This window comes from Ranitomeya imitator, chromosome 2 (genome assembly GCF_032444005.1).
Source record: "Ranitomeya imitator isolate aRanImi1 chromosome 2, aRanImi1.pri, whole genome shotgun sequence".
Lineage (NCBI taxonomy): Eukaryota > Metazoa > Chordata > Amphibia > Anura > Dendrobatidae > Ranitomeya > Ranitomeya imitator.
Genome location: NC_091283.1, coordinates 584,247,450 through 584,274,431, shown reverse-complemented (window position 1 = coordinate 584,274,431; position 26,982 = coordinate 584,247,450). Strand labels below are relative to the sequence as shown.

Below are 26,982 nucleotides of genomic sequence, written 5' to 3'. Positions count from 1 at the left end.
GCGTTTCGCTAGGTCTGCTACCATTGGTACGGTACAGTCGAAATTTCTTTTGTCCGTTACTCTGATTTGCTCTTTGCCATCCTATTCTGTTATGGCATTTGTGGATTCAGGCGCTGCCCTGAATTTGATGGACTTGGAGTAGGCTAGGCGCTGTGGTTTTTTCTTGGAGCCCTTGCAGTATCCTATTCCATTGAGAGGAATTGATGCTACGCCTTTGGCCAAGAATAAGCCTCAGTACTGGACTCAATTGACCATGTGCATGGCTCCTGCACATCAGGAGGATATTCACTTTTTGGTGTTGCATAATCTGCATGATGTGGTCGTTTTGGGGTTGCCATGGATACAGGTCCATAATCCAGTATTGGATTGGAAATCTATGTCTGTGTCCAGCTGGGGTTGTCAGGGGGTACATGGTGATGTTCCATTTTTGTCTATTTCGTCATCCACCCCTTCTGAAGTCCCGGAGTTTTTGTCGCATTACCGGGATGTATTTGATGAGCCCAAATCCAGTGCCCTACCTCCTCATAGGGATTGCGATTGTGCTATCAATTTGATTCCTGGTAGTAAGTTTCCTAAGGGCCGACTGTTCAATTTATCTGTGCCAGAGCACGCCGCTATGCAGAGTTATGTAAAGGAATCCTTGGAGAAGGGTCATATTCGCCCGTCGTCGTCACCATTGGGAGCAGGGTTTTTTTTTGTGGCCAAGAAGGATGGTTCTTTGAGACCTTGTATTGATTACCGCCTTCTTAATAAGATCACAGTCAAATTTCAGTACCCTTTGCCGCTGCTGTCGGATTTATTTGCTCGGATTAAGGGGGCTAGTTGGTTCACCAAGATAGATCTTCGTGGTGCGTATAATCTTGTGCGTATTAAGCAGGGCGATGAATGGAAAACAGCATTTAATACGCCCGAGGGCCATTTTGAGTACCTGGTTATGCCATTCGGGCTTTCCAATGCTCCATCAGTGTTTCAGTCCTTTATGCATGACATCTTCCGAGAGTACCTGGATAAATTCCTGATTGTATATTTGGATGATATTTTGGTCTTTTCGGATGATTGGGAGTCTCATGTGAAGCAGGTCAGAATGGTGTTCCAGGTCCTTCGTGCGAATTCTTTGTTTGTGAAGGGGTCAAAGTGTCTCTTTGGAGTTCCGAAGGTTTCATTTTTGGGTTTCATTTTTTCCCCTTCTACTATCGAGATGGACCCTGTTAAAGTCCAGGCCATTTATGATTGGACTCAGCCGACATCTGTGAAGAGTCTGCAAAAGTTCCTGGGCTTTGCTAATTTTTATCATCGCTTCATCAATAATTTTTCTAGTGTTGCTAAACCATTGACTGATTTTACCAAGAAGGGTGCTGATGTGGTCAATTGGTCTTCTGCAGCTGTGGAAGCTTTTCAGGAGTTGAAGCATCGTTTTTCTTCTTCCCCTGTGTTGTGCCAGCCAGATGTTTCGCTTCCGTTTCAGGTCGAGGTTGATGCTTCTGAGATTGGAGCAGGGGCTGTTTTGTCGCAAAGAAGTTCTGATGGCTCGGTGATGTAACCATGTGCCTTCTTTTCTAGAAAGTTTTCGCCTGCTGAGCGCAATTATGATGTTGGCAATCGAGAGTTGTTGGCCATGACGTGGGCATTCGAGGAGTGGCGTCATTGGCTTGAAGGAGCCAAGCATCGTGTGGTGGTCTTGACGGATCACAAGAATTTGACTTATCTCGAGTCTGCCAAGCGGTTGAATCCTAGACAGGCTCGTTGGTCGCTATTTTTCTCCCATTTTGATTTTGTGGTTTCGTACCTTCCAGGCTCTAAGAATGTGAAGGCTGATGCCCTGTCAAGGAGTTTTGTGCCCGACTCTCCGGGTGTTCCTGAGCCGGCGGGTATTCTCAAAGAGGGGGTAATTTTGTCTGCCATCTCCCCTGATTTGCGGCGGGTGCTGCAAAAATTTCAGGCTGATAGACCTGACCGTTGCCCAGCGGAGAAACTGTTTGTCCCTGATAAATGGACTAGTAGAGTTATCTCTGAGGTTCATTGTTCGGTGTTGGCTGGTCATCCTGGAATCTTTGGTACCAGAGATTTGGTGGCTAGATCCTTTTGGTGGCCGTCTTTGTCGCGGGATGTGCGTTCTTTTGTGCAGTCCTGTGGGACTTGTGCTCGGGCTAAGCCCTGCTGTTCTCGTGCCAGTGGGTTGCTTTTGCCCTTGCCGGTCCTGAAGAGGCCCTGGACGCATATTTCTATGGATTTTATTTCGGATCTCCCTGTCTCTCAAAAGATGTCGGTCATTTGGGTGGTTTGTGATCGCTTCTCTAAGACGGTCCATTTGGTACCCTTGTCTAAATTGCCTTCCTCCTCTGATTTGGTGCCATTGTTTTTCCAGCATGTGGTTCGTTTACATGGCATTCCGGAGAACATCGTTTCGGACAGAGGTTCCCAGTTTGTTTCGAGGTTTTGGCGAGCCTTTTGTGCTAGGATGGGCATTGATTTGTCTTTTTCCTCGGCTTTCCATCCTCAGACAAATGGCCAAACCGAACGAACTAATCAGACTTTGGAAACATACCTGAGATGCTTTGTTTCTGCTGATCAGGATGATTGGGTGTCCTTTTTGCCTTTGGCTGAGTTCGCCCTTAATAATCGGGCCAGCTCGACTACTTTGGTTTCGCCGTTTTTCTGCAATTCTGGTTTCCATCCTCGTTTCTCTTCAGGGCAGGTTGAGTCTTCGGACTGTCCTGGTGTAGATACTGTGGTGGATAGGTTGCAGCAGATTTGGACTCATGTGGTGGACAATTTGACATTGTCCCAGGAGAAGGCTCAATGGTTCGCTAACCGCCGGCGCTGTGTGGGTCCCCGACTTCGTGTTGGGGATTTGGTTTGGTTGTCGTCTCGTTATATTCCTATGAAGGTTTCCTCTCCTAAGTTTAAGCCTCGTTTCATTGGTCCGTATAAGATTTCTGAGGTTCTCAATCCTGTGTCGTTTCGTTTGACCCTTCCAGCTTCTTTTGCCATACATAATGTATTCCTTAGGTCATTGTTGCGGAGATACGTGGCGCCTGTGGTTCCATCCGTTGATCCTCCTGCCCCGGTGTTGGTTGAGGGGGAGTTGGAGTATGTGGTGGAGAAGATTTTGGATTCTCGTATTTCGAGACGGAAACTCCAGTACCTGGTCAAGTGGAAGGGTTATGGTCAGGAAGATAATTCCTGGGTCTTTGCGTCCGATGTTCATGCTGCCGATCTGGTTCGTGCCTTTCATTTGGCTCGTCCTGGTCGGCCTGGGGGCTCTGGTGAGGGTTCGGTGACCCCTCCTCAAGGGGGGGTACTGTTGTGAATTCTGTTGTCAAGCTCCCTCCTGTGGTCATGAATGGTACTTCGGCTGGTTCTGTTCATGGGCTTCCTCTGGTGGTTGTGAGTGGAGCTGCTGCTTCTGAGTTTCCTTCCACAGGTGATGAGGTTAATTCGTTAGCTGGCTGCTCTATTTAACTCCACTTAGATCATTGCTCCATGCCACCTGTCAATGTTCCAGTATTGGTCTAGTTCTCTCCTGGATCGTTCTTGTGACCTGTCTTCCCAGCAGAAGCTAAGTTCCTGCTTGTTTTTCTCTGTTTTGCTATTTTTCTGTCCAGCTTGCTATTTTTATTGTTGTCTTGCTTGCTGGAAGCTTTGGGACGCAGAGGGAGCGCCTCTGCACCGTGAGTCGGTGCGGAGGGTCTTTTTGCGCCCTCTGCGTGGTCCTTTTGTAGTTTTTTGTGCTGACCGCAAAGTTACCTTTCCTATCCTCTGTCTGTTCAGTAAGTCTGGCCTCACTTTGCTGAATGTATTTCATCTCTGTGTTTGTAATTTTCATCTTTACTCACAGTCATTATATGTGGGGGGCTGCCTTTTCCTTTGGGGAATTTCTCTGAGGCAAGGTAGGCTTTATTTTTCTATCTCTAGGGCTAGCTAGTTTCTTAGGCTGTGTCGAGTTGCATAGGGAGCGTTAGGAGCAATCCACGGCTATTTCTAGTGTGTGATAGGATTAGGGATTGCGGTCAGCAGAGTTCCCACGTCTCAGAGCTCGTCCTATATTATTAGTAACTATCAGGTCATTCCGTGTGCTCTTAACCACCAGGTCCATTATTGTCCTTACCACCAGGTCATAACAGATGAGGCCGTAGCCAAGGTGAAAGTGGGCAACAACAAAGAGTCACATCTTCTCGCAGTCCCAAACTTCTGTCCCAGTTTCTAGGTGACCACAGCACACCACTATTGAAGCCAGAGCAGTGTAAAACAGTTGTTGGTTGGATAGCGGATAATGCTTCCAGTCACTCAGCCACCACCACCATATCTTCCACACGATCTAGTCTGAGTAGCCATGAGTGTGGCCCGGATACTCCTCACCCTGATCCTCCTTTCTCCCACTATGCCAAGTGCCCTGAGACAACTGATCCCCACTTGAACACTCTGAAGAGCTGTTCAATTTTCCATTTCAAGATTCAGAACTCTTGGCCGGTCAACTTGAAGTGGGGACAGATGAGATCGCATGTACAGATGCCCAAAGCTTTGACCAGTCCTGCTCACGCGAAGGTGATGGTGGGAAAGTGTCAGAAGAGGTGGACGATGATGAGACACAATTGCTAGAAAGTCTGGAAGAGGAGAAGGGTGCAGATGTGGAAGACGAGGTGGTGGATGACATAGTGACTGACACAACCTTGCAGGAGTACATGCAGAGCGAGAGCAGCAGCACACTTGGGGAAGGAGACATATCACCCCAACAGGCAGAAAGAAGCAGTGTGGTGGCCACAGACAGAAGGTGTGCATCCGTTTCCCGTAACACCAACATGAGGGAATATACTCGTTACTCGAGATTGCTCGAGCATGCTCGGGGGTCCTCCAAGTATTTTTTAGTGCTCGGAGATTTAGTTTTTCTTGCCGCAGCTGAATGATTTACATCTGTTAGCCAGCATAAGTACATGTGGGTGTTGCCTAGCAACCAGGCAACCCCCACATGTACTTATGCTGGCTAACAGATGTAAAGCATTCAGCTGCAGCAAGGAAAACTAAACCTCCGAGCACTAAAAAATAATCAGAGGACCCCCGAACATGCTTGAGAAATCTCGAGTATAGAATATATTCGCTCATCACTAGTCCTAACCTATATGCGGGACAGAGAGGAACTGTGAGGACCTTATAAGAAGCCATATACAGTAAGGGACTACAACACCACCGAGCTTTGAGGAAGGCTTTCATCTTCACTTGTAAAGGTGACTCTGGATTCGCTTCCAAGCTGGCTGGACCATGCCTGTACCTGTGATCTGGTACCCTGGACTTCGGTTTCCCGAAGCTTCAATAAACCAGGTAAAAAGACTGCAAACATGTGTCCTCATTCTTCACTGCACCTCTCACCATCTTCACCTATACACCGGGAGCCCTGGGGACCTACTTCATTTGTGGGAAGTTATACCATCTAGCTACCATAACATCACCCCAGAGGACCCTTTTAAGCAGCGTCGGTCCCCACTGACCGAATACCACAAGTGGCGTCACGAACACAAACCGTATTCACCAATCCCCTTAACCCCTTAAGCCCCGAGGGTGGTTTGCAAGTTAATGACTGGGCCAATTTTTACAATTCTGACCTCTGTCCCTTTATGAAGTTATAACTCTGGAACGCTTCAACTTATCCCCGTGATCCTGACATTGTTTTCTTGAGACATATTGTACTTCATGAAAGTGGTAAAATTTCTTTGATATTACCTGCGTTTGTGAAAAAAACAGAAATTTGGCGAAAATTTTGCAATTTTCTAACTTTGAATTTTTATGCTCTTAAATCACAGATATATGTAACATTTCCCACATGTCTACTTTACATCAGCACAATTTTGGAACCAAATTTTTTTTTGTTAGGGAGTTATAAGGGTTAAAAGTTGACCAGCAATTCCTCATTTTTACAACACCATTTTTTTTTTTAGGGACAACATCACATTTGAAGTCATTTTGAATGGTCTGTATGATAGAAAATAGAAAATAACCAAGTGTGACACCATTCTAAAAACTGCACCCCTCAAGGTGCTCAAAACCACATTCAAGAAGTTTATTAACCCTTCTGGTGCTTCACAGGAATTTTTGGAATGTTTAAAAAAAATGAACATTTACTTTTTTTTACGAAAAATTTAATTCACCTCCAATTTATTTTATTTTACCAAGGGTAACAGGAGAAAATGGACCCAAAAAGTTGTTGTACAATTTGTCCTGAGTACGCCGATACCCCATATGTGGGGGTAAACCACTGTTTGGGCGCATGGCAGAGCTTAGAAGGCAAGGAGCTCCATTTGACTTTTCAATGCAAAATTGGCTGGAATTGAGATGAGACGCCATGTTGCGTTGGGGAGCCCCTGATGTGCCTAAATATGGAAACCCCCCACAAGTGACACCATTTTGGAAAGTAGACCCCCTAAGGATCTTATCTAGATGTGTTGTGAGAGCTTTGAACCCCCAAGTGTTTCACTACAGTTTATGACGCAGAGCCGTGAAAATAATTTTTTGGTTTCCACAAAAATTATTTTTTAGCCCCCAGTTTTGTATTTTCCCAAGGGTAACAGGAGAAATTGGACCTCAAAAGTTGTTGTGCTATTTTTTCTGAGTACGCTGATACCCCATATGTGGGGAGAACCACGGAAGGAAAGGAGCGCCATTTGGAATGCAGACTTAAGGTACCGTCACATTGAACGATATCGTTAATGATATCATTGCTTTTTGTGACGTAGCAACGATATCGTTAACGAAATCTTTGTGTGACAGCGACCAACGATCAGGCCCCTGCTGGGAGATCGTTGGTCGCTGGGGAAAGTCCAGAACTTTATTTTGTTGTTGGATCTCCCGCTGACATCGCTGAATCGGCGTGTGTGACGCCGATCCAGCGATGTCTTCACTGGTAACCAGGGTAACTATCAGGTTACTAAGCGCATGGCCACGCTTAGTAACCCGATGTTTACCCTGGTTACCGTTGTAAATGTAAAAAACAAACACTACATACTTACATTCCCGGAGTCTGGTCATGCTCCCCGCCGTCAGATTCCCGCACTAACTGGTGAGCGCTGGCCGGCCGTAAAGCACGCTGTGCAGTGGTGACGTCACCGCTGTACTTTACGGTCGGCGCTCAGTCAGTGTGGGAAGCTGAAGGCGAGGGACATGACCAGACACCGGGAATGTAAGTATGTAATGTTTTTTTTTTACATTTACAACGGTAACCAGGGTAAACATCGGGTTACTAAGCGCAGCCCTGCGCTTAGTAACCCAATGTTTACCCTGGTTACCCGGGGACTTCGGCATCGTTGGTCGCTGGAGAGCTGTCTGTGTGACAGCTCTCCAGCGACCAAACAGCGACGCTGCAGCGATCGACATCATTGTCGGTATCGCTGCAGCGTCGCTTAGTGTGACGGTACCTTTAGATGGAATGGTCTGCAGGCATCACATTGCATTTGCAGAGCCTCTGATGTACCTAAACAGTAGAAACCCCCCACAAGTGACCCCATATTGGAACCTAGAACCCCCAAGGAACTTATCTAGATGTGTTGTGAGAACTTTGAAGCCCCAAGTATTTTACTACAGTTTATAACGCAGAGCCGTGAAATTAAAAAATCATTTTTTTCCTACAAAAATGTTTTTTTTAGCCCCCCAAATTTTTATTTTCCCAAGGGTATCAAGAGAAATTGGACCATAGAAATCGTTGTCAATTTGTCCTGAGTATGCTGATACCCCACATGTGGGGGTAAACCCCTGTTTGGGCACACGGGAGAGCTCAGAAGGGAAGGAGCACTGTTTTACTTTTTCAACGCAGAATTGGCTGGAATTGAGATCGGACGCTATGTCGCGTTTGGAGAGCCCCTGATGTGCCTAAACAGTGGAAACCCCCAATTCTAACTGAAACCCTAACCCAAATACACCCCTAACCCTAATCCCAACCACACCCCTAACCCTAATCCCAACCATAACCCTTACCACACCCCTAACCCTGACACACCCCTAACCCTAATCCCAACGGTAAATATTATCCAAACCCTAACCCTAGCCCCAACCCTACCCCTAACCCTAACCCTAGCCCTAGCCCTAACCCTAGCCCTAATGGGAAAATGGAAATAAATACATTTTTTTAATTTTTTTATTTTTCCCTAACTAAGAGGGTAATGAAGGGGGGTTTGATTTACTTTTATAGCGGGTTTTTTAGCGGATTTTTATGATTTGCAGCTGTCACACACACGCTAAAAGACGCTTTTTATTGCAAAAAATATTTTTTTGCGTTACCACATTTTGAGAGCTATAATTTTTCCATATTTTGGTCCACAGAGTCATGTGAGGTCTTGTTTTTTGCGGGACGAGTTGACGTTTGTTTTTATTGGTAACATTTTTGGGCACGTGACATTTTTTGTTCGCTTTTTATTCCAATTTTTGTGAGGCAGTATGACCAAAAACCAGCTATTCATGAATTTCTTTTGGGGGGGGCATTTATACCGTTCCGCATTTGGTAAAATGGATAAAGCAGTTTTATTCTTCGGGTCAGTACAATTACAGCGATACCTCCTTTATATCTTTTTTATGTTTTGGCACTTTTATACGATAAAAACTATTTTATAGCAAAAATAATTATTTTTGCATCACTTTATTCTGAGGACTTTTTTATTTTTTTACTAATGATGCTGTATCATGGCTTCTTTTTTCGTGGGACAAGATGACGTTTTCAGCGGTACCATGGTTATTTATATCCGTCTTTCTATTCGCATGCTATTCCACTTTTTGTTAGGCAGTATGATAATAAAGAGTTGTTTTTTGCCTCATTTTTTTTTTTTTACGGTTTTCACTGAAGTGGGACAGTTTTAAAGGTCGTGTCGCTATGGCCACGGCGATACTAAATATGTGTACTTTTATTGTTTTTTTTTTATTTCGATAAAGAAATGTATTTATGGGAATAATTTATATGTATTTTTCTTTCTTTATTTAGGATTTTTTTTTTTTTTTTTACACAACTAAATATTTTTTTTTACTTTATAACATTGCCCTGGGAAGGGGCATCATGTTATAAGATCAGATCGCTGATCTGACTTTTGCAGAGCACTGTGTCAGATCAGCGATCTGATAAGCCACCTCCATGCAGAACCCGGATGCAGTCCTGCGGCCATTTTGGATCCGGGGCCTGCAGGGAGAAGAAGGTAGGGAACCCTCGGAACAACGAGATCACATCACGTTGCTCTGAGGGTCTCAGGGAAGCATGCAGGGAGCCCCCTCCCTGCGCGATGCTTCCCTATACCGCCGGAACACTGCGATCATGTTTGATCGCAGTGTGCCGGGGTTTAATGTGCCGGCGGCGGTCCGTGACCACTCCTGGCACATAGTGTCGGATGTCAGCTGCGATAGTCAGCTGACACCCGGCCGCGATCGGCCGCGCTCCCCCCGTGAGCGCGGCCGATCGCTATGACATACTATCCCGTCCCTCGGAATTAAGTCCCAGGTCACCTTGACGGGATACGTCAAATGGGATAAAGGGGTTAAAGACCTTTCCCTTTAATTGGGCGCCCAGGGCCAGGGTCCGAGTGCCCCACGGCCCTGGCTGGCGACTCACATGCATTGGCACCCACAGCTTCTCTGATAAGACCATGATGAGATAAATTTATTCTTTGGGTCGGTGTGATTACAGCGATACCAGATTTATATTGGGTTTTTATATTTGGCTGCTGTCACACACTTAGGGTATGTGTCCACGTTCAGGCTTGCTTCAGGCTTTGGTCAGGATTTTATGCAGGTAAAATCCTGACCAAAACTGCACCTGAGGTCACTGGCAGGTCACCTGCGGTGTTCTTGCGTGGTTTGCTCATTGTAACAACATGCTGCGTTCTGAAAAAACGTGCCGCATGTGCGTTTTCACGGCTATGCCGCATGCGTTTTTTCCTGCATAATGGAGACAGGATTTCATGAAGTCCCCTCCACTATGCTGTATCATCTGGACGCTGCGTTTTTGACTCTGCGGCTCAACGCAGCGTCAAAAACGCAGCGTTTCCTGATTGTGGAAACAAACCCTAAAAGACGCTTTTTCTTGCAAAAAATAGTTTTTGCATCACCATTTCTTGAGAGCTATAATTTTTCCATATCTTGGCTCACAGAGGGCTTGATTTTTTGCGGGATGAGCTGACGTTTCTATTGGTACCATTTTCAGGCACATGACATTTTTTGATCGCTTTCTATTCCAATTTTTAGGAGACAGAATGAACAAAAACTAGCAATTCAGGACTTGCTTTTTTTTTTTTTTCCGTACAGTTCCGCATGTGATAAGACCACTTTATTCTTCGGGTCAGTACGATTACTGCAATACTTCATTTATATATTTTTTTATGTTTTGTCTCTTTTACACAATAAAAAACTATTTTATAGAAAAATAATTATTTTTGCATCATGCAATTATGATTGCTATGACTTTTTAGCAGTACCATTTTTATTCACATCTGTCTTTATCGTGTTTTATTTCACTTTTTGCTTGGCGGTATGATGATAAAGCATTGTTTTTTGCCTTGTTTTTTTATTTTTTTATGGTGTTCACTGAAGAGGTTAACTAGTGGGACTGTTTATAGAGAGGGTCATTATGGTTGCAGCGATACCAAATATGTGTACTTTTGTTGTCTTTTTTTTACATAAATGTCTTTATTGGAAAAATATTTATTTATTTATTTTATTTATTTAGATTTTTTTTACAATATTTTTACACTTTGTAATATTTTTTTTTTTACTTTTCTACATTGTACCAGTATGGGACATTACTATATACCATCAGATCGCTGATCTGATACTCTGCACTGATGGAAGCATGCAGGGAGCCCCTCCCTCCATGATGCTTCTCTATGCCGCTGTCACTACTGACAGTGGCATCAGAGGGGTTAAATGCCTGTGATTGGTGTCAGCACCAATCGTGTGCGTTGCTGCGGGATGTCAGCTGTTACATACAGCTGACACCCGCACCCAATCGCCGCGGCGCTCAGTGTGAAGCTGCACAATCAGTGCGCAATACTAGTACTGCAGTTTGCATGAACGCACCTCCTGCAAAGCAGTACTAGTATGGCGCATATCACAAAGGGGTTAAACACAACTGGCTACCTCACAAAGTTTTCATTTTGTAAGAAAAAAAATGTATGTTTTTTGCAGCCTTCCTTTTAGTAGTAGACCAATATTAGATCAATATCAACAATATACAGCTCTTGGTTAACATTGGTTACTATCCATTTTTCCTTAGGGCTCATACTTACTTGCGTGAAACTCAGATGAGTCTCGTACGGCAATACCCGGCACTGCACCCGGCACTCAGCAGCTCCGATCTGAGTGCCGGGTGCAGTGCCGGGTATTGCCGTGCGAGACTCATCCGAGTTGCTCACAAGTGAATATGAGCCCTTAGCCAAATAGGTTGAGGTCATTTGACACTAATAAGGCTTTGTTTGCATTACATAACTCCAAAATGGTTTAATACAGTCCTAGGAGTACTATAGGCTTTTAAATATTGCAATTCTGAGAATCATATTTTTTTATTAAAATTCGGCGAAGCTCATTCATTTGAATTTCAGACAATTTGAATAGCTCTAAATACCAATCTTTTAAACCATTGATCTTATTCACTCTCCATTGGTGCACTGTCCTGGAGACATCTGGTTGAGCCTACATAGACCAATCAGCTAACCTCATAGCACATGTCTTCTTAGTAGCTACTAAAGACTAACTAGTTATCCTAGAAACTATACATAAATAAAGGAACATCATAAATAGTGAAAAACTAAAAGAGAATAATGCATTATCTTGATATTCAATGATGCAGGGCTGACGCCTAGTCATAATGGCGCTATCAGTGAAGAACAACAGTGCCACTGCACAGTCATCACAAAAAGAAGTGCTGTCAGTGAAGATCTATCAAGTTCTTTGTCAGCCATAAGGACTAACATTGGCTGACAGCAGGATTGCCAAGCATCCTGAAATTTGGGGTCAGTAAAAATAGGACATTTTTTACCCTGTCCGTAAATTATATTTGAGTTACCCGTACATTTATTGAAGCTGGAGAAACCTGTACAGATTATTATAACTGTACTTAACTTTTGTATGATTTAGCCATGCAGAGGGAGCAATAAGTATTGAACACGTCGCCATATTTCTAAGTAAATATATTTTTAAAGGTGTTCTTGAAAGGAAATAATCACCAGACAATGATAAAAACCCATCCAATTCACATAGGCAAAAAAATCAAAACATAGATGTCCATAAATGAAGTTGTATGTGGACTTCCTCTTGAGAAAGCATTGTGAAATATATAAATATATGAATAATTTAAAAAAAAAACTCATATGGTTCTCCTTCTTCTGAACATTTGAATACAGCCTTAGTGTCCTTGGACAGGTTAGTTATTTGAAATATTTTTAGTTTTTTTTAAATATTTATGTATTAGGAACACATATTTCCAAAGCAGACAATAACAGTCCTCCTTAGGTTCCCCTCAGCCACTGCAACACATTATGGGATCTGCGGTCCCTATCCCAAAAAAAGGAACCAAATTCGGAGGAGCAGTGGCTCTATCTATTGTTATTTCCATTGGTAACCATAATAGTTTGGTTGGTAACGATGTATACATCAGCAATTCTATTAGGCACACATATACCGCTTATATAACAATCTAGCCCATACAAAAAAAATGATTACTCCAAAATTAAAATTAACAACACTGATCATTCCCGCTCATTTGCACATAAGATGCGATTCATCATTTACGTTTTAAAATTTTTAGTCAGTTTTCTTTGTCTTGTGGCATTTGTTGATGTTGTTTGCGACAAATCCTTCAAAATGGAATGTGGTTCATGAATTTTGTGCAAAGATAAAAATTGACTTTGTTTTTGTCTTTAACCTTTTTTGCTACTTTTTAACACAAAAAAGTCACACATTTGAAAAATGGGGCAAACATTGAACAAAAATATCTTGCGTACTTCATATCAATTCAGGCAACGACTGGAATATATTTGTGACAAATTTTTATGAATCATCAAAAACATCTGGAAACCCTAAACTTTGCCCACAGTGGAAAACTAAAAAAAAAAAAAACAGACAAATATAAAAGATGCTTTAAAAAAATGGTGCAAATGGAAAGATTAATATGGTGCAAACAAAAAAGGCCCACAACACTAAAAATTTTGTAAAAAATGTAAAGTTTTTTGCTCCTGACGGACTGCTTTTTCCGACCGCGCATGCGTGGCCGGAACTCCGCCCCCACCTCCCCGCACCTTACAATGGGGCAGCGGATGCGCCAGAGAAATGCATCCGCTGCCTCCGTTGTGCAGTGCGTTAAACGCTATCGTCGAAATCTCTGCCCGACGCATTGCGACGGGGAGATTCCGATGCTAGTGTGAAAGTAGCCTAAGACCTCTGTTTTCTCATACAAAGCTACAAATCCGATGACTGTTTCACTTACCGACATTGTTCAGGAATATAACAAAATTATGTTTTCTTTTTAAATCAGTTGTTTAGTGCCATAAAATAATCAAATGTGCTTAAAGAGTAACTAACCTTTTTTTAAAATTATTGATGTTTTTGCAAAGTTATGAATCCAGTTATATTCCATTACATTATGTTGGTTCCTTCCCAAATCAACGCTGAAAGTGCTGTTTAACTGTGTTGTTCATGGCGAGTAGTTGATGTGAACTGCAATGGTTCCAAAAAATGTATAATCCAGCAAAATCTTCACTGATCTTCTCACCCATTCTCAGACTCTTTTTTATAAATACCCTCCCTGATTGCATATGAGAGGAGAGCAGAGGAGCTCAGACTGGAGTATGGATTTTTGGTACAATTGCAGTTCAAATCAGCTACTTTAAGTGCTTGAACAAGACAGATAAAACATCACTTTCAGCACAGAATATTTGGGTGAAAAAGAAGAAAAATATTTTAATAGAGTATAATACAAATATGTGGACATTTTCAATGGCTGGTCTATAATTAAATTTAAAAAAGCTTACCGGTTGTTACTCTTTAAATTTGTACAGTACAAGTTTGTTACTAATTAGTATATTTCATGTCTCAAAATCGACCCAGTCTTTAGCTATAACCTCTGGTCCTCAGTCCTGGCAGGAGCCAGCTTTGTTCTCTGTCATTGCTAATGTATAGAAAGAAAAAGGAGCTGGTTTAGCCATTGAAATAACCAGGTAACCTCCTTCACACACAGTCATGACCACATGCAGACACTAGAAATACCATACTGTACTGGACACAAACATGAGAAGGACCTACCAGAATGTATCTTCTATCTGAAGACCGAGGCCACATTCACACGCTCAGTATTTGATCAGTATTTTACCTCAGTATTTGTAAGCCAAAACCAGGAGTGGGTGATAAATACAGAAGTGGTGCATATGTTTCTATTATACTTTTCCTCTGGCTGTTCCACTCCTGGTTTTAGCTTACAAATACTGAGGTAAAATACTGACCAAATACTGTAGGTGTCAACGTGGCCTGAGGCAGCTTTCAGATAATGAGTAGGCCACCTAGGTTGCTGTACATAGCAGCAACAACACGGTGCCTATGACTTGATGCACTAGTCACGTGGTTGTATGGTACATGACCGCAGCTGAAGCAAAGAACAACTGTCAGGGACCTCATGAGATGACTTGAAACCCGCAGAGGATTTTACTAGCATGTTATGATGATAATGTATTGAGTTTATAGTGAAAATTTTAACTCCGTAACAAAATGTTCAGAAAAGTAAGGTGAATACATCCAAAAATAGATATATCATTCCAGGCATTAACATTATTTTCTACTTTGTCAGGTAAATTGATCCGAAGATGTTCAAACTGTGGCGCGTCGGCTTCATATGTATATTGCTTATCCAGGCTCATAGTCTTAGTAGTGCTGCCAGAGGAAACAATGGTGCTGTACTGCGAGTGTCTAAAGAAGCATTAAATAATGGTGAGATCTATATTTTATAAAATATTGAATAATTTTATGCTTTAGCTATCGTTCGGGATCTTTTGATAGACGATAATACATTTTCAGTTATACAGAACAAGTGCATGTGAACTTTGGGTTGTCCTAGATAAGTGATATATCCAACTCCCCATCTCCCGCATAAAAAAAAACTATTCCAGGTTAAAATATAAACAGATAGTTGCTGGCATTATCGTTTGACATTTTAAAGGGAACCCATCAGCAAATATATGGTTATGAAGCATTTGTCAGAATGCTAAAGGCTCATAAACACCTATACAACCAATAAATCCTCATTAGAATAAGAAAGCATAAGGCCCCATCCAGAGAGGGAACATACAGTGGGGGAAATAAGTATTTGATCCATTGCTGATTTTCTAAGTTTGCCCACTGACAAAAACAAGAACAGTCTATAATTTTAAGCGTAAGTGAATTTTAACATTGAGAGATGCAATATCAAAATTAAAATCCAGAACATGGACATGTGCCCAGAACAGCCACGGGTGGCATGGCGATTCACCCGTGGCTGTCAACATGTTAAATGCATGTTAAATGTCAAACACTGACAGCGGCATTTAACATGCACGTGCAGGAAGTGTGTCATTACCTCCTCCCATTGGGGCCACAGGTTGCCAATGGGTTGGCATGACAACCTGGTGTCAGTAGGAGACCCAAGTGTTTGTCATTGCTGGATCGCTATGAGCGCCGCCTGGTGGTCGGTGCTCATAGCAAGTGAGCATATCTGCTACATAGAGCAGGACTGCAGCCTTGCTCTATGTAGCAGAGGCGATCGGTGCAGCTTCTAGTCTCCCATGGAGACTATTGAAGCAAATAAAAAGTAAAATAAAAATGTTTTTAAAAATATTAAAAAAAGAAAAAAATATAAAAGTTCAAATCACCATCCTTTCACCCCATTCAAAATAAAACAATAAAAAAATCAAATATACACATATTTGGTATCGCCGAGTTCAGAATCGCCCGATCAATGTAAAAAAATAATTAATCCAGTTGGTAAAAGGTGTAGCGAGAAAAAAAATCAAAACGCCAGAATTACTTTTTTTGGTCGCCGCGATCAAAAGATCATATGCACACCAAAATGGTATCAATAAAATCTTCAGATCTGTGCGCAAAAATAAGCCCTCACCTGTACCCAGAACTCGAAAAATGGAGACGCTATGGGTCTCGGAAAATGGCAACTTTTTTTCTTACAAACGTTGGAATTTTTTTCACCACTTAGATAAAATAGAACTTAGACATGTTTGGTGTCTATGAACTCGTAATGACCTGGAGAATCAAAATGAATGGCAGGTCAATCTTAGCATTTAGTGAACCTAGTAAAAAAAAACAAAAAACAACTGTGGGATTGCACTTTTTTTGTAATTTCACGGCACTTGGAATTTTTTTCCCGTTTTCTATGACATGACATAGCAAAGCCAACGGTGTGGTTCAAAAGTACAACTTGTCCTGCAAAAACAAAGTCCTCAGAAGGCCTTTGTGAGCAAAAAATACAAAAGTTATGGCTCTAGGAAGAAGGGGAGCAAAAAATGAAAATGCAAAACCTAAAATACGAATAGCGAGTGGATATATAAAACTTAACCTTTATTAGGTATGTATAAAAAGGTATGTCAACATAGAATCACATGCAAACAAAAAAGGGGCGGCGGACCCCTGTGAAAAATGTCTGGGAGACGCCAGTTTCAACAGAGGCTTTGTTTCTACCTCACCCTTCCTTGAGAGATGTCATGACTAGGGTTGAGCGACCTTGACTTTTTTAGGGTCGAGCCGGGTTTCGCGAAACCCGACTATCTCAAAAGTCGAGTCGAGTGAAATCGGCCGATTATGGCGAAAAGTCGAGGATCGACCGAAACACGAAACCCAATGCAAAGCCAATGGGATTATTTTTTTTTATTTTTTTTTTTCTCTCTCTCTCTCTCTCTCTCTCTCTCTCTCTCCCCTCCGTCCGTCCCTGAACTGAAAAGCTGGTGTTACACAGTGCAAATCGCTACAGCGCACAAGCGACAACATGGCGATAGGCGTCCACGCCCCTAAGACCTATGTCATCACTCTGCCCACGCCCCTTCATTGGCTGAAAAAAATGGCGCCAAGCGCATCTTACGAAACGCGACTTTGGCGCGAAAGTCGCGTAATGCATGGCCGACCCCACACAGGGATCGGGTCGGGTTTCATGAAACCCGACTTTGCCAAAAGTCGGCGACTTTTGAAAATGAACGATCCGTTTCGCTCAACCCTAATGACAAGCAGAGACCCTCTCCAACATCGGGTGAGATCTATCCACATTAATGGGCATAAATCATGACGCTGTTCTGCACAAGCCAGCGCCAGAGTAAAAACCTGATATAAATTTCATAGTCACCGCACAATAACAATGACCATAAGGGACACATAGTTTTTTGGATGAGGAAGCATAATCTCATTTGTATATGGACTCATATTTGCAGTATTTATTGGATAACATGCCTCTTTAACATGCTGCTAAGTGTACTGACAGTGTTTGATTATATAACATGCTGAATAGTTAATTGTACCCGGAGGGAACTGTCTGGATACTCATGTTGATTAGACTATACCACACATGGGTACCCACTAACCTTGTTATTAAGGGTATTACACGTTATGGCACTTGATGAATAGGGAGATACCCTGCAAGTGACTGTGGCAATAAGGAATATTAGTACTTTGCACATTCACAGGTTTGTCACACATATATGTCCTACTTTTAGGATATTATATAAGCTACTAGCCCTTTTCAGTTCACAAGGTGATAGGTTTGGTGACCCCTCGCACTGTCAGCATTTTTATCTTCCTTTTTCTCCCCCCTCCCCCCATTTTCACTTTTTTCACAGGGGTTCCGCCCCTTCCCTTTTCTGTTTGCATGTGATTTTATTTTGACGTACCTTTTTATACATACCTAATAAAGGTTAAGTTTTATGCATCCACTCGCTATTCATATTGGACTTTTGTTGGATAATTCACCCTGCTTCATAGAAAACCTAAAATACCCCTGGTCGTTAAGGGGCTAAATCAAATTTAAAATCGTTAAATGGTTCGACATTGACACATTTAAAATCCCATTGTCAACCTTTTAGTCAATATGCTAATAGTAAGCCTTTTATTCAGGACCTGCATCACTATAGTGATGTTACCATGAAGACTATCTCTGGCATCAGTTCTTTACATAAACAGCTCATTTTAACATCACCATCCATGGCAATAAGCAGATGGTCTCAAAGTGGTCTCCGCAGCTGGGCATTCTATGATTATATTATTAAACATACTTTTTTTTCAAGAAATATGGATGCTCTAAAGCAAACAACCCCTTTTACTTATAAACTAATGTAAAGATGATGCAAAACATATAATGTAAGAGTATAAGACATATACATGTTTTTCATTCACAGCTGTCTCAGGCCAAATGAAAGGAAAACAATCGCAGAACAATTTGAACACAGCTATGGGTAGTGGCGATGGTGACCTTGTTGGTGGTTTGGTTGGTGGGCTTCTTGGTGGAGGTGGTGGAGGAGGTGGAGGCCTTTTAAGTGGTGTCCTGGGAGGTGGAAATGGTGGTGGTTTATTAGGTGGTATACTTGGAGGAGGTGAGAGTGGTGGAGGAGGCCTTCTTGGTGGTATTCTTGGTGGAGGTGGTGGTGGTGGTGGTCTGCTTGGTGGTATTCTTGGAGGCTCTGGTGGTGGTGGACTACTTGGAGGCATTCTTGGTGGGGGTGGTGGAGGTGGTCCTCCTGGTTACACCAATCCTCATGTTAATGGTGGAATCCTAGGAAATGGTGGTCTGCTTGGTGGATTGCTTGGAGGTGGAGGACTTCTTGGAATTCTTGGCAATGGAGGACTCCTAGGCACAATACAGGGCATAACTGGGTAAGATATACACTATTCATGTTGTGTCTCCAATAAGTCAAAATAATACTCCACTCACATAGTAGAAACTAGTTAAATAATATTTCCTGCAATTGATATTGGCAAAGAATGTAAAACACTATAAAAATGTTCCTAAATATTTGTATACTAGATAGTGGCCCAATTCTAATGCATCGGGTATTCTAGAATATGCATGTCCACGTAGTATATTGCCCAGCCACGTAGTATATTGCCCAGCCACATAGTATATTTCCCAGTCACGTAGTATATTGCCCAGCCACGTAGTATATTGCCCAGCCACGTAGTATATTGCCCAGCCACATAGTGTATTGCCCAGCCACGTAGTATATTGCCCAGTCACGTAGTATATTGCCCAGCCATGTAGTATATTGCCCAGCCACGTAGTATATTGCCCAGCCACGTAGTATATTGCTCAGCCATGTAGTATATTGCCCAGTCACGTAGTATATTGCCCAGCCACGTAGTATATTGCACAGCGACGGAGTATACAGCACAGAGCCATGTAGTATACAGACTTAAAATTAAAAATAAACATATACTCACACTCCGTTGAAGTCCTGGCCCTGTGTGCGGTGCACGCGGCAGCTTCTGGTCCCAAGGTTGGTATGGGCACAGGACCTGTGATGACATCGCGGTCACATGACCATGACGTCATGGTAGGTCTTTCTCGCAGGACCTGTGATGACATCGCGGTCACATGACCATGACGTCATGGCAGGTCCTTGTCATATACAGTACCATCCTTGTCACTGGAACCTGCCGCTTGCATGGAGCGGTTAATGGAGCGTCGCGAGGAGCGGGAAAGGCGCTGGAATGTGAGTATATGATGATTTTTTATTTTTTATGCATACAAACGGCACCACGCTTGGGTTGCTAAAATGACCTCCCCTGATAGCAGGGGCGCAATAGTCCCGAGTAAACTGATGGACACGTATGTCACACTTGAAACAAAGCGCCGGGAGTCGCGCTATTAGTGAGGCGCTGCACTGGTATGTGCCAGAAATGTTTGCCCCTAAGATACAATACTACGAACCTAAATAAAGAAAGTGGATCTCTTACCGTGGGTAATGAAAAAGGGACCCTCCGCTGCTGATGGACGTAAGTGCGGCTGTGATCCAAGACGAGCAAATGGCAATGACCGGAGGGTGGGCGTGCAGGAGCACATGCGGACGAGAGCGGTATACCGCTACGCTAACCCTGGTGAAGAAGGGCATTCTCCCTTCGAAACGCGTCGGTTTACCTTTTTGGTCCTTGGGTGCTTCCGTAGGCCCGTGACGTCACACGCTGCGTGTCAGCGTCGGCCATCTTTGTTTTTCCAGTGTAACCAGGGACGCCTCCGGCCGGGACGTTCCCTGGCTCTGCACTTGGCAGCGGCGTTCTATACCGCTCTCGTCTGCATGTGCTCCTGCACGCCCACCCTCCGGTCATTGCCATTTGCTCGTCTTGGATCACAGCCGCACTTACGTCCATCAGCAGCGGAGGGTCCCTTTTTCATTACCCACGGTAAGAGATCCACTTTCTTTATTTAGGTTCGTAGTATTGTTTCTTAGGGGCAAACATTTCTGGCACATACCAGTGCAGCGCCTCACTAATAGCGCGACTCCCGGGGCTTTGTTTCCAGTGTGACATACGTGTCCATCAGTTTACTCGGGACTATTGCGCCCCTGCTATCAGGGGAGGTCATTTTAGCAACCCAAGCGCGGTGCCGTTTGTATGCATATTGTTTTTGGTCTTTACAGAAAGGGGCACATGTTCTGTGGCTACCAACAGCGGGGTTACTATATGGGTTATCCCCACTTCTTGTAGTGGGTTTAGGTGCTGAGCGCCGGTGATAGTCTGTTTTATACCTGTTTTTATTTTTTAAATTATTTTTAACATTAGATCTTTTTACTATTGAGGCTGCATAGGCAGCATCAATAGTAAAAAAGTTTGTCACACAGGGTTAATAGCAGCGTTAATGGAGTGCATTACACCGCGGCATAACGCGGTCCATTAGCGCTGCCATTAACCCTATGTGAGCGCTGACTGGAGGGGAATACGGAGCAGGAACTGACTGCGGTGAGGAAGGAGCAGCCATGTTGCTGCCAGACAGCACCTGTCGCTGATTAGTCGTGGCAATGGTCGTGGGCGTTTTGCCACGACCAATCAGCGACTTGGATTCCATGACAGACAGAGGCCGCGACCAATGAATATCCATGACAGAAAGAAAGACAGACAGACAGACGGAAGTGACCCTTAGACAATTATATAGTAGATACAGTGACACGGTGTCAGTCTTCAAAATTACTCGCAAGAAACTATCTATAAAAAGAGCAGTTCTGTAAAAAAAAATCCACTAAGTAAAATAGTGTTCAAACTAAAGGAAAACAACCAAAAATATTTCAATCATTACCATTAAGTAGTATCATCACTTTTATTACTACGTGCCAAAGTAGATTTTGGGTCTCCTCTAAAGAGCTCTGGCAACAATTAAGAGACCATGCAAAAATTTCAATTTGTCTGATTGTTCTCTTTATAGGTCTATTTTTGAGTAACATGTAAATGTTCTTTTAGTCTATAAACTTCTGACAACGTCTCCGAATTTCTTAGCAATAAATTTTGTTTTTTTTCTGAAAAGGAGAAATGGTCAAAATAAAAAAAAATGCATTGCTGGCAGACCTCAAATAATGCAAAGAAAACAAGTTCATAATCATTTAGAAACAACAATACTAATGTTTTAACTCAGGAAGAGTTCAGAAATCAATATTTTGTGGAATAACCATGATTTTTAATCACAGCTTTCACACATCTTGGCATGCTTGCCACCAGTCTTTCACACTGCTTCTGGCGCAAAAATTGAAGCAGTTCTTCGTTGTTTGATGGCTTGTGACTATCCATCATCCTCTTGATTACATTCCAGAAGTTTTCAAAGGGGTTCAGGTCTGGAGATTGGGCTGCCCATGACAGGGTTTTGATGTGGTGGTCTCTTAATTTTTGCCAGAGCTGTACATCATGCTGGAGAACATTATCTGTGAATACCTTTGTATATTAGTAATATCAGGGATTGCATATTAGAGATGAGCGAATCGTTCAAGGTTCGGTTCAGTTAGAATTAGAAGATTTAGTCAAATGTACCCGAACCCCATTAGATTAAATGGGAGGCAAAACTAAATGCATAGATAACACCTTAAGGGGTGACAAAAAGCTTCCCAAACTGCTAAAATTAGGGGCAGACACCAGGAAAACTGGCATAGATTGACCCACAGTAGAAATTGGCAAATGGCACAGCAGAAGTCAGCCATGGGGCATGCATGAGATATCAAGCTCTGGCAGAGCATTTACAGGTTGGAATTTAAGTTTTAACGAGGACCTGGTAGTTATCCCCTTTCCGACATTAGGCGTACATTTAAGCCGATGTCGGACTAACTCCCTTTGTTGTGGGCTCCGGCGGTGAACCCACATGTTTCCCTGCACATATCAGCTGTTTTGAACAGCTGACATGTGCCCACAATAGCTGCGGGTCACGATCCACCCACGACTACTAACCAGTTAAATGCCACTGTCAAACTTTGACTGCGACATTTAACAAGCACTTCTGACAATCGCGCTAGAAATACGCACAACAGTGACCCCGTCACATGATCGTGGGTCACCGTTGTGTTGGCATGACAACCGGAGGTCTCCTGGAGACCTCCATGGTTGTCAGTGCCGGCTTACTGTGAGCACCACCCAGTGGTCGGCGCTCATAGGAAGTGAGTAAATCTGCTATATAGATGCGATCTGAACATCGCCTCTATGTAGCAGAGCCGATCGGGTTGAAATGAGAAGTGGCAGCTTCTAGTCTCGTATGGAAGCATGACAAAAGTAAAAAAAAAATGTTTTTAAAAATATATAAAAAAATAAAACAAAAAATTAAAAGTTTTTTAAATCACCTCCCTTTAGACCCATTCAAAATAAAACAGTAATAAAACCAACATACACATATTTGATATCACCGCGTTCAGAATTGCCCGATCTATCAATAAATAAAAAGATTAACCTGATCACTAAACGGCATAGCGAGAAAAAAAAAGTCAAAACACCAGAATTACGTTCTTTTGGTCACAATAATGAGCCATCAAAAGATCGTATCTGCACCAAAATTGTACCATTAAAAATATCAGCTCGGCACGCAAAAAAAGCCCCCAGCCAACCCTAGATCACAAAAAATGGAGACGATATGATCATCGGAAAATGGCACAATTTATTTTTAACAAAGTTTGGAATTTTTTTTTCCCCACTTAGATAAAAAATAACCTAGACATGTTTGGTGTCTATGAACTCGTAATGACCTGGAGAATCATAATGGCAGGTCAGTTTTAGAATTTAGTGAACCTAGTAAAAAAGCCAAACTAAAAACAAGAGTGGGATTGCACTTTGTTTTTGCAATTTCACCGCACTTTAAATTTTTTTCCCGTTTTCTAGTACACAACATGGTAAAACCAATGGCATCCTTTAAAAGTACAACTCATCCCACAAAAAAACAAGCCTTCACACGGCCATAGTGAAAGAAAAAAATAAAAAAAGTTATGGTTCTGAGAAGAAAGGGTGTTAAAAATGAAAACGCAAAACCGAAAAGAGCTCCGAGGGTTAAGGGGTTAAGGGAGCAGTGTAAGCCTTCTTAGCTGGGAGACCTGATACCTCCTGCAACACCTGCAATTTTCTTTTGTTATTCCAGTCACACTCAGATGGCACAAACATCAGTTTTATAGACTACTATTGATAGAAAAATGTAAGAATAGTAATACAGGTAGTTGACTGATCAATTGACCTAGAGTAGAACCTGTCATAATGGCACACAAGCAGTTAGCCAAGGGCCATGCATGAGGTACCAGTGTGTGGTCCAGTGTTTAAAGATTGGAATTGAAATTTTAATGAGTACTTGGTGGTTAAGGGACTGGTGTAAGCCTTCTTAGGCCGGTTTCACACGTCAGTGGCTCCGGTACATGTGGTGACAGTTTCCTCATGTACCAGAGACACTGACACACGTAGACACATTGAAATAAATGTGTCTCTGCAGATGTCAGCGTGTTTTTATGGACCGTGTGTCCTTGTGCAAAATACGGAGACATGTCAGTGTTCGTGGGAGTGCACAGATCACACGGACCCATTAAAGTCAATGGGTGCGTGTAAACACGTACCGTACACAGATGCCGTCTGTGTGCTGTCCATGTGCTTTTTTTAAAGTCATAGGGTTAAAATTGAAACAAATTGTTTCAATACACGAACACGGACACACGGACAGCACACGGACACATGGAGAGCACACGGATGACACACGGATGGCCTACGTGCACACACGGACACGGGTAGAAACAGTATAATAGGCCTCTAACACATCTACTACAGGCAACCCACCACATGGAGATCCAACTTTGAGTCCCAAATTTGTTTGTAACATCAGTAACAGCAGTAAAAGCAGGCACAGACGACACCACAAAGATGGCACAGAATGCAATAATGTGAGATCAATACATGACACTAAAAACGACACCATCGCCAAGTCTGCCCAATCTGCGACTGGGATGCAAAAGTCATCGGAGATCCATGACTTGTTCATTTTATTGAAAATTAGGAGGTCTACACTTTGAGAGAGCAGCCAGATGCGCTTATTCATCAGGACACCACCAGCAGTGCTGAAGACACATTCTGTGAGAAAGCCGGCTGCCAGGCATGACAAAACCTTCAAGGCGTGACAGGCAAGCTCAGGCCAGTCTTCCAATTTTGAAGACCAAAATGTAAAAAGGTCCAAACCCCCTGATGGCATTGATATTGAGCTCCAGACACTCTTGCACCATTCTCTCAAGTCGTTCACAACATGATAGACTTGTACTCTGTTCTGCTGGTGCACGGGCTGGTCTAAAAATGTGTTAATGACTCACAAAAAAATGATAACGGATCATCGCGCAATAACTGAGATAGATTGAGTCGTGTATACTCACACAATAGACGAGTCTGTATGGAGCGTGCTCAGAGATGAATGTAATTGTTCATCCGTTTGGATAGTAAGGCTGATGAAAATAGTGGTGAAAAAATGATAAATTAATAAATGTTTTTGTTTTTTTTCTTTCTTAAAAAAAATAAAATATATATATATATATAAATGTAATTGAACAATTGAACTATCTGCTGATTAAGGACGCAATATACTCACTGATGCATGCAGGAATCCATGAAAAAGGGAGATAGCTCTAAAATAAAGTGCTGAGTGCTGATTTGACAGGATGGTTGGACCCCGTGTGCTTGCTGGCTAATGCACTTGGTCAATTAAGCAGCTGGGTGTGCAGTATGAGAAGGAGTAGCAAGACGGGTAAATGAGTGGTAATGGCTTAATCAATCAAGACACTGGAGGTGTGCACTAAATAAATCGTGGTGACAGTTATTATTAGTCCCGTCTGAGGCTAAATGCTAGATACGAGATATAGTGCACTTACTAGTGAAGCCTAGAGTTGAGTGACTTTTACTTTTTTCGGATCGAGTCGGGTTTCACGAAACCCGACTTTGTCAAAAGTCAGGTCGGGTAAAATCAGCCGATTATTGCAAAAGTCGGGGGCCGACTAAAACACAAAACCCAATGCAAGTCAATGGGGAATCAAAGTCGGCAGTGAGTGGAGGACAGGAGAACACCTACAGTGCCCATTTTAATGCCAAAAACATCAATTCTTATTACTTAAGCTTGTCAATCTTAATTTACTTTATAATAATAGTTAGGCATTGAAAACTGGGGGTCATTTGGCTGAAGTTGTGGGGGGGTAGGGCTGGCTCAAGATTTTCGTGGGCCCTGGAAACGCGGAATACATCACGGCGGTGGAGCAGGGAGAGGTAAGTATTTCAACTTTGCAAGTGCTGTGATCCTGAGCAAGTAGGGGGGGCCCACTCGTTGGCCCTGGTACAGGGCCCCTCACAGTATGGCGGTGTGTTTGACGGCAGGTGGCGCCTCCCACTGGCAGAGACACTTTTGCGTACTATGAGGGGCCTTGTGCCAGTGACGTCGCCAACGAGTATGCCCCCCCACCTGATGAAGGAACCTGTACTTTTATCTGCACCTTCCTCTTTGTCCCCGTGCAAGGGGGTATAGTATGCGGGAAGGGGAACCTGACTTTCAGCAGGGTCAGATTCTGGCTGTGTAGAGAGCAAGGGGAATGTAGTGGTCTGGGTCAATGTACCAGCAGACTCATCTAGCAGTGGCTGGGCAATTGGCAGGATGAGGAGGAAACACAGATATAGGCCCAAATAATAAAGTAGGCTAAATGCAGTTCAAAATTGGTAACAGGACTAAACAGGCGGCATTGCTTTGTTCAGTGGAGGAAAACTGTAATGAGTGGCAGAAACAGTTAGTAGGCCCAAATAATAAAGTAGGCAAAATGCAGTTCAAAATTGGTAACAGGACTAAACAGGTGGCATTGCTTTGTTCAGTGGAGGAAAACTGTAATACGTGGCAGACACTGTTAGTAGGCCCAAATAATAAAGTGGGCTAAATATCTGCCAAAAAATTGTTCATAAAGAAACAGGCGACATTGCTTTGCTCAGTGTCAGAAAATTGTAATGAGTAGCAGACTAAGTTAGTAGGCCCAAATAATAAAGTGGGCTAAATGTCGGCCAAAATATTGTTCATAAATAAACAGGTGGCATAGCTAGGTACAGGGGTGGGCTCCTCTGCTGAGTAGCTAACAGTGGTAGTAGGCGCAAAATATTAACTGGTCTAAATGGAGGCCAGGGCCCCTGTATATTTGTACTATCAGCTATCATTTCAACAAATTTGTATTGGCAGTGCCATTGAAGGATTTAACAGCACAGACTACACAGTGGTGGAGCAGGGAGAGGTAAGTATTGCAAGTGGTAGAGCACTCTTCGAGCTGGGGGAACACTCTCTCTTGGGCAGCGGTACTGGCAAAGGGCCACTCATATTACGACGGTGTGTCTGACGTTGGTTGTGCATCACCACCATCAGAGACACTTCATTGTAATATGAGGGACCCTGTGCCAGCGCAGTCGCCACTTCGGATTTGTGCACCTCTAACACCTCTGCCATGTTGCCCCCTACAGCTCGTGTGAGAACCATCACCGCCGCTGTGTGCTGGGAATGCCTGAACCAAA

General features: G+C 43.0%; 1 protein-coding gene across 2 annotated transcripts in view; it reads left to right on the top strand.

The window, feature by feature from the left end:
- Positions 1 to 26,982, top strand: part of LOC138665089 (BPI fold-containing family B member 4-like) — a 171,776-nt gene that overhangs the window by 35,065 nt on the left and 109,729 nt on the right. The window contains exons 1-3 of one of the 2 annotated variants that reach the window (XM_069752263.1): positions 11,951 to 11,969; positions 14,795 to 14,934; positions 18,372 to 18,846. In XM_069752263.1, the coding sequence (XP_069608364.1) occupies positions 14,811 to 14,934; positions 18,372 to 18,846 (599 nt within the window). In that variant the 5' untranslated portion in view covers positions 11,951 to 11,969; positions 14,795 to 14,810. Of the gene's footprint in view, positions 1 to 11,950; positions 11,970 to 14,794; positions 14,935 to 18,371; positions 18,847 to 26,982 lie in introns of those variants that run through there. The other variant, XM_069752262.1, reaches the window with a different exon arrangement.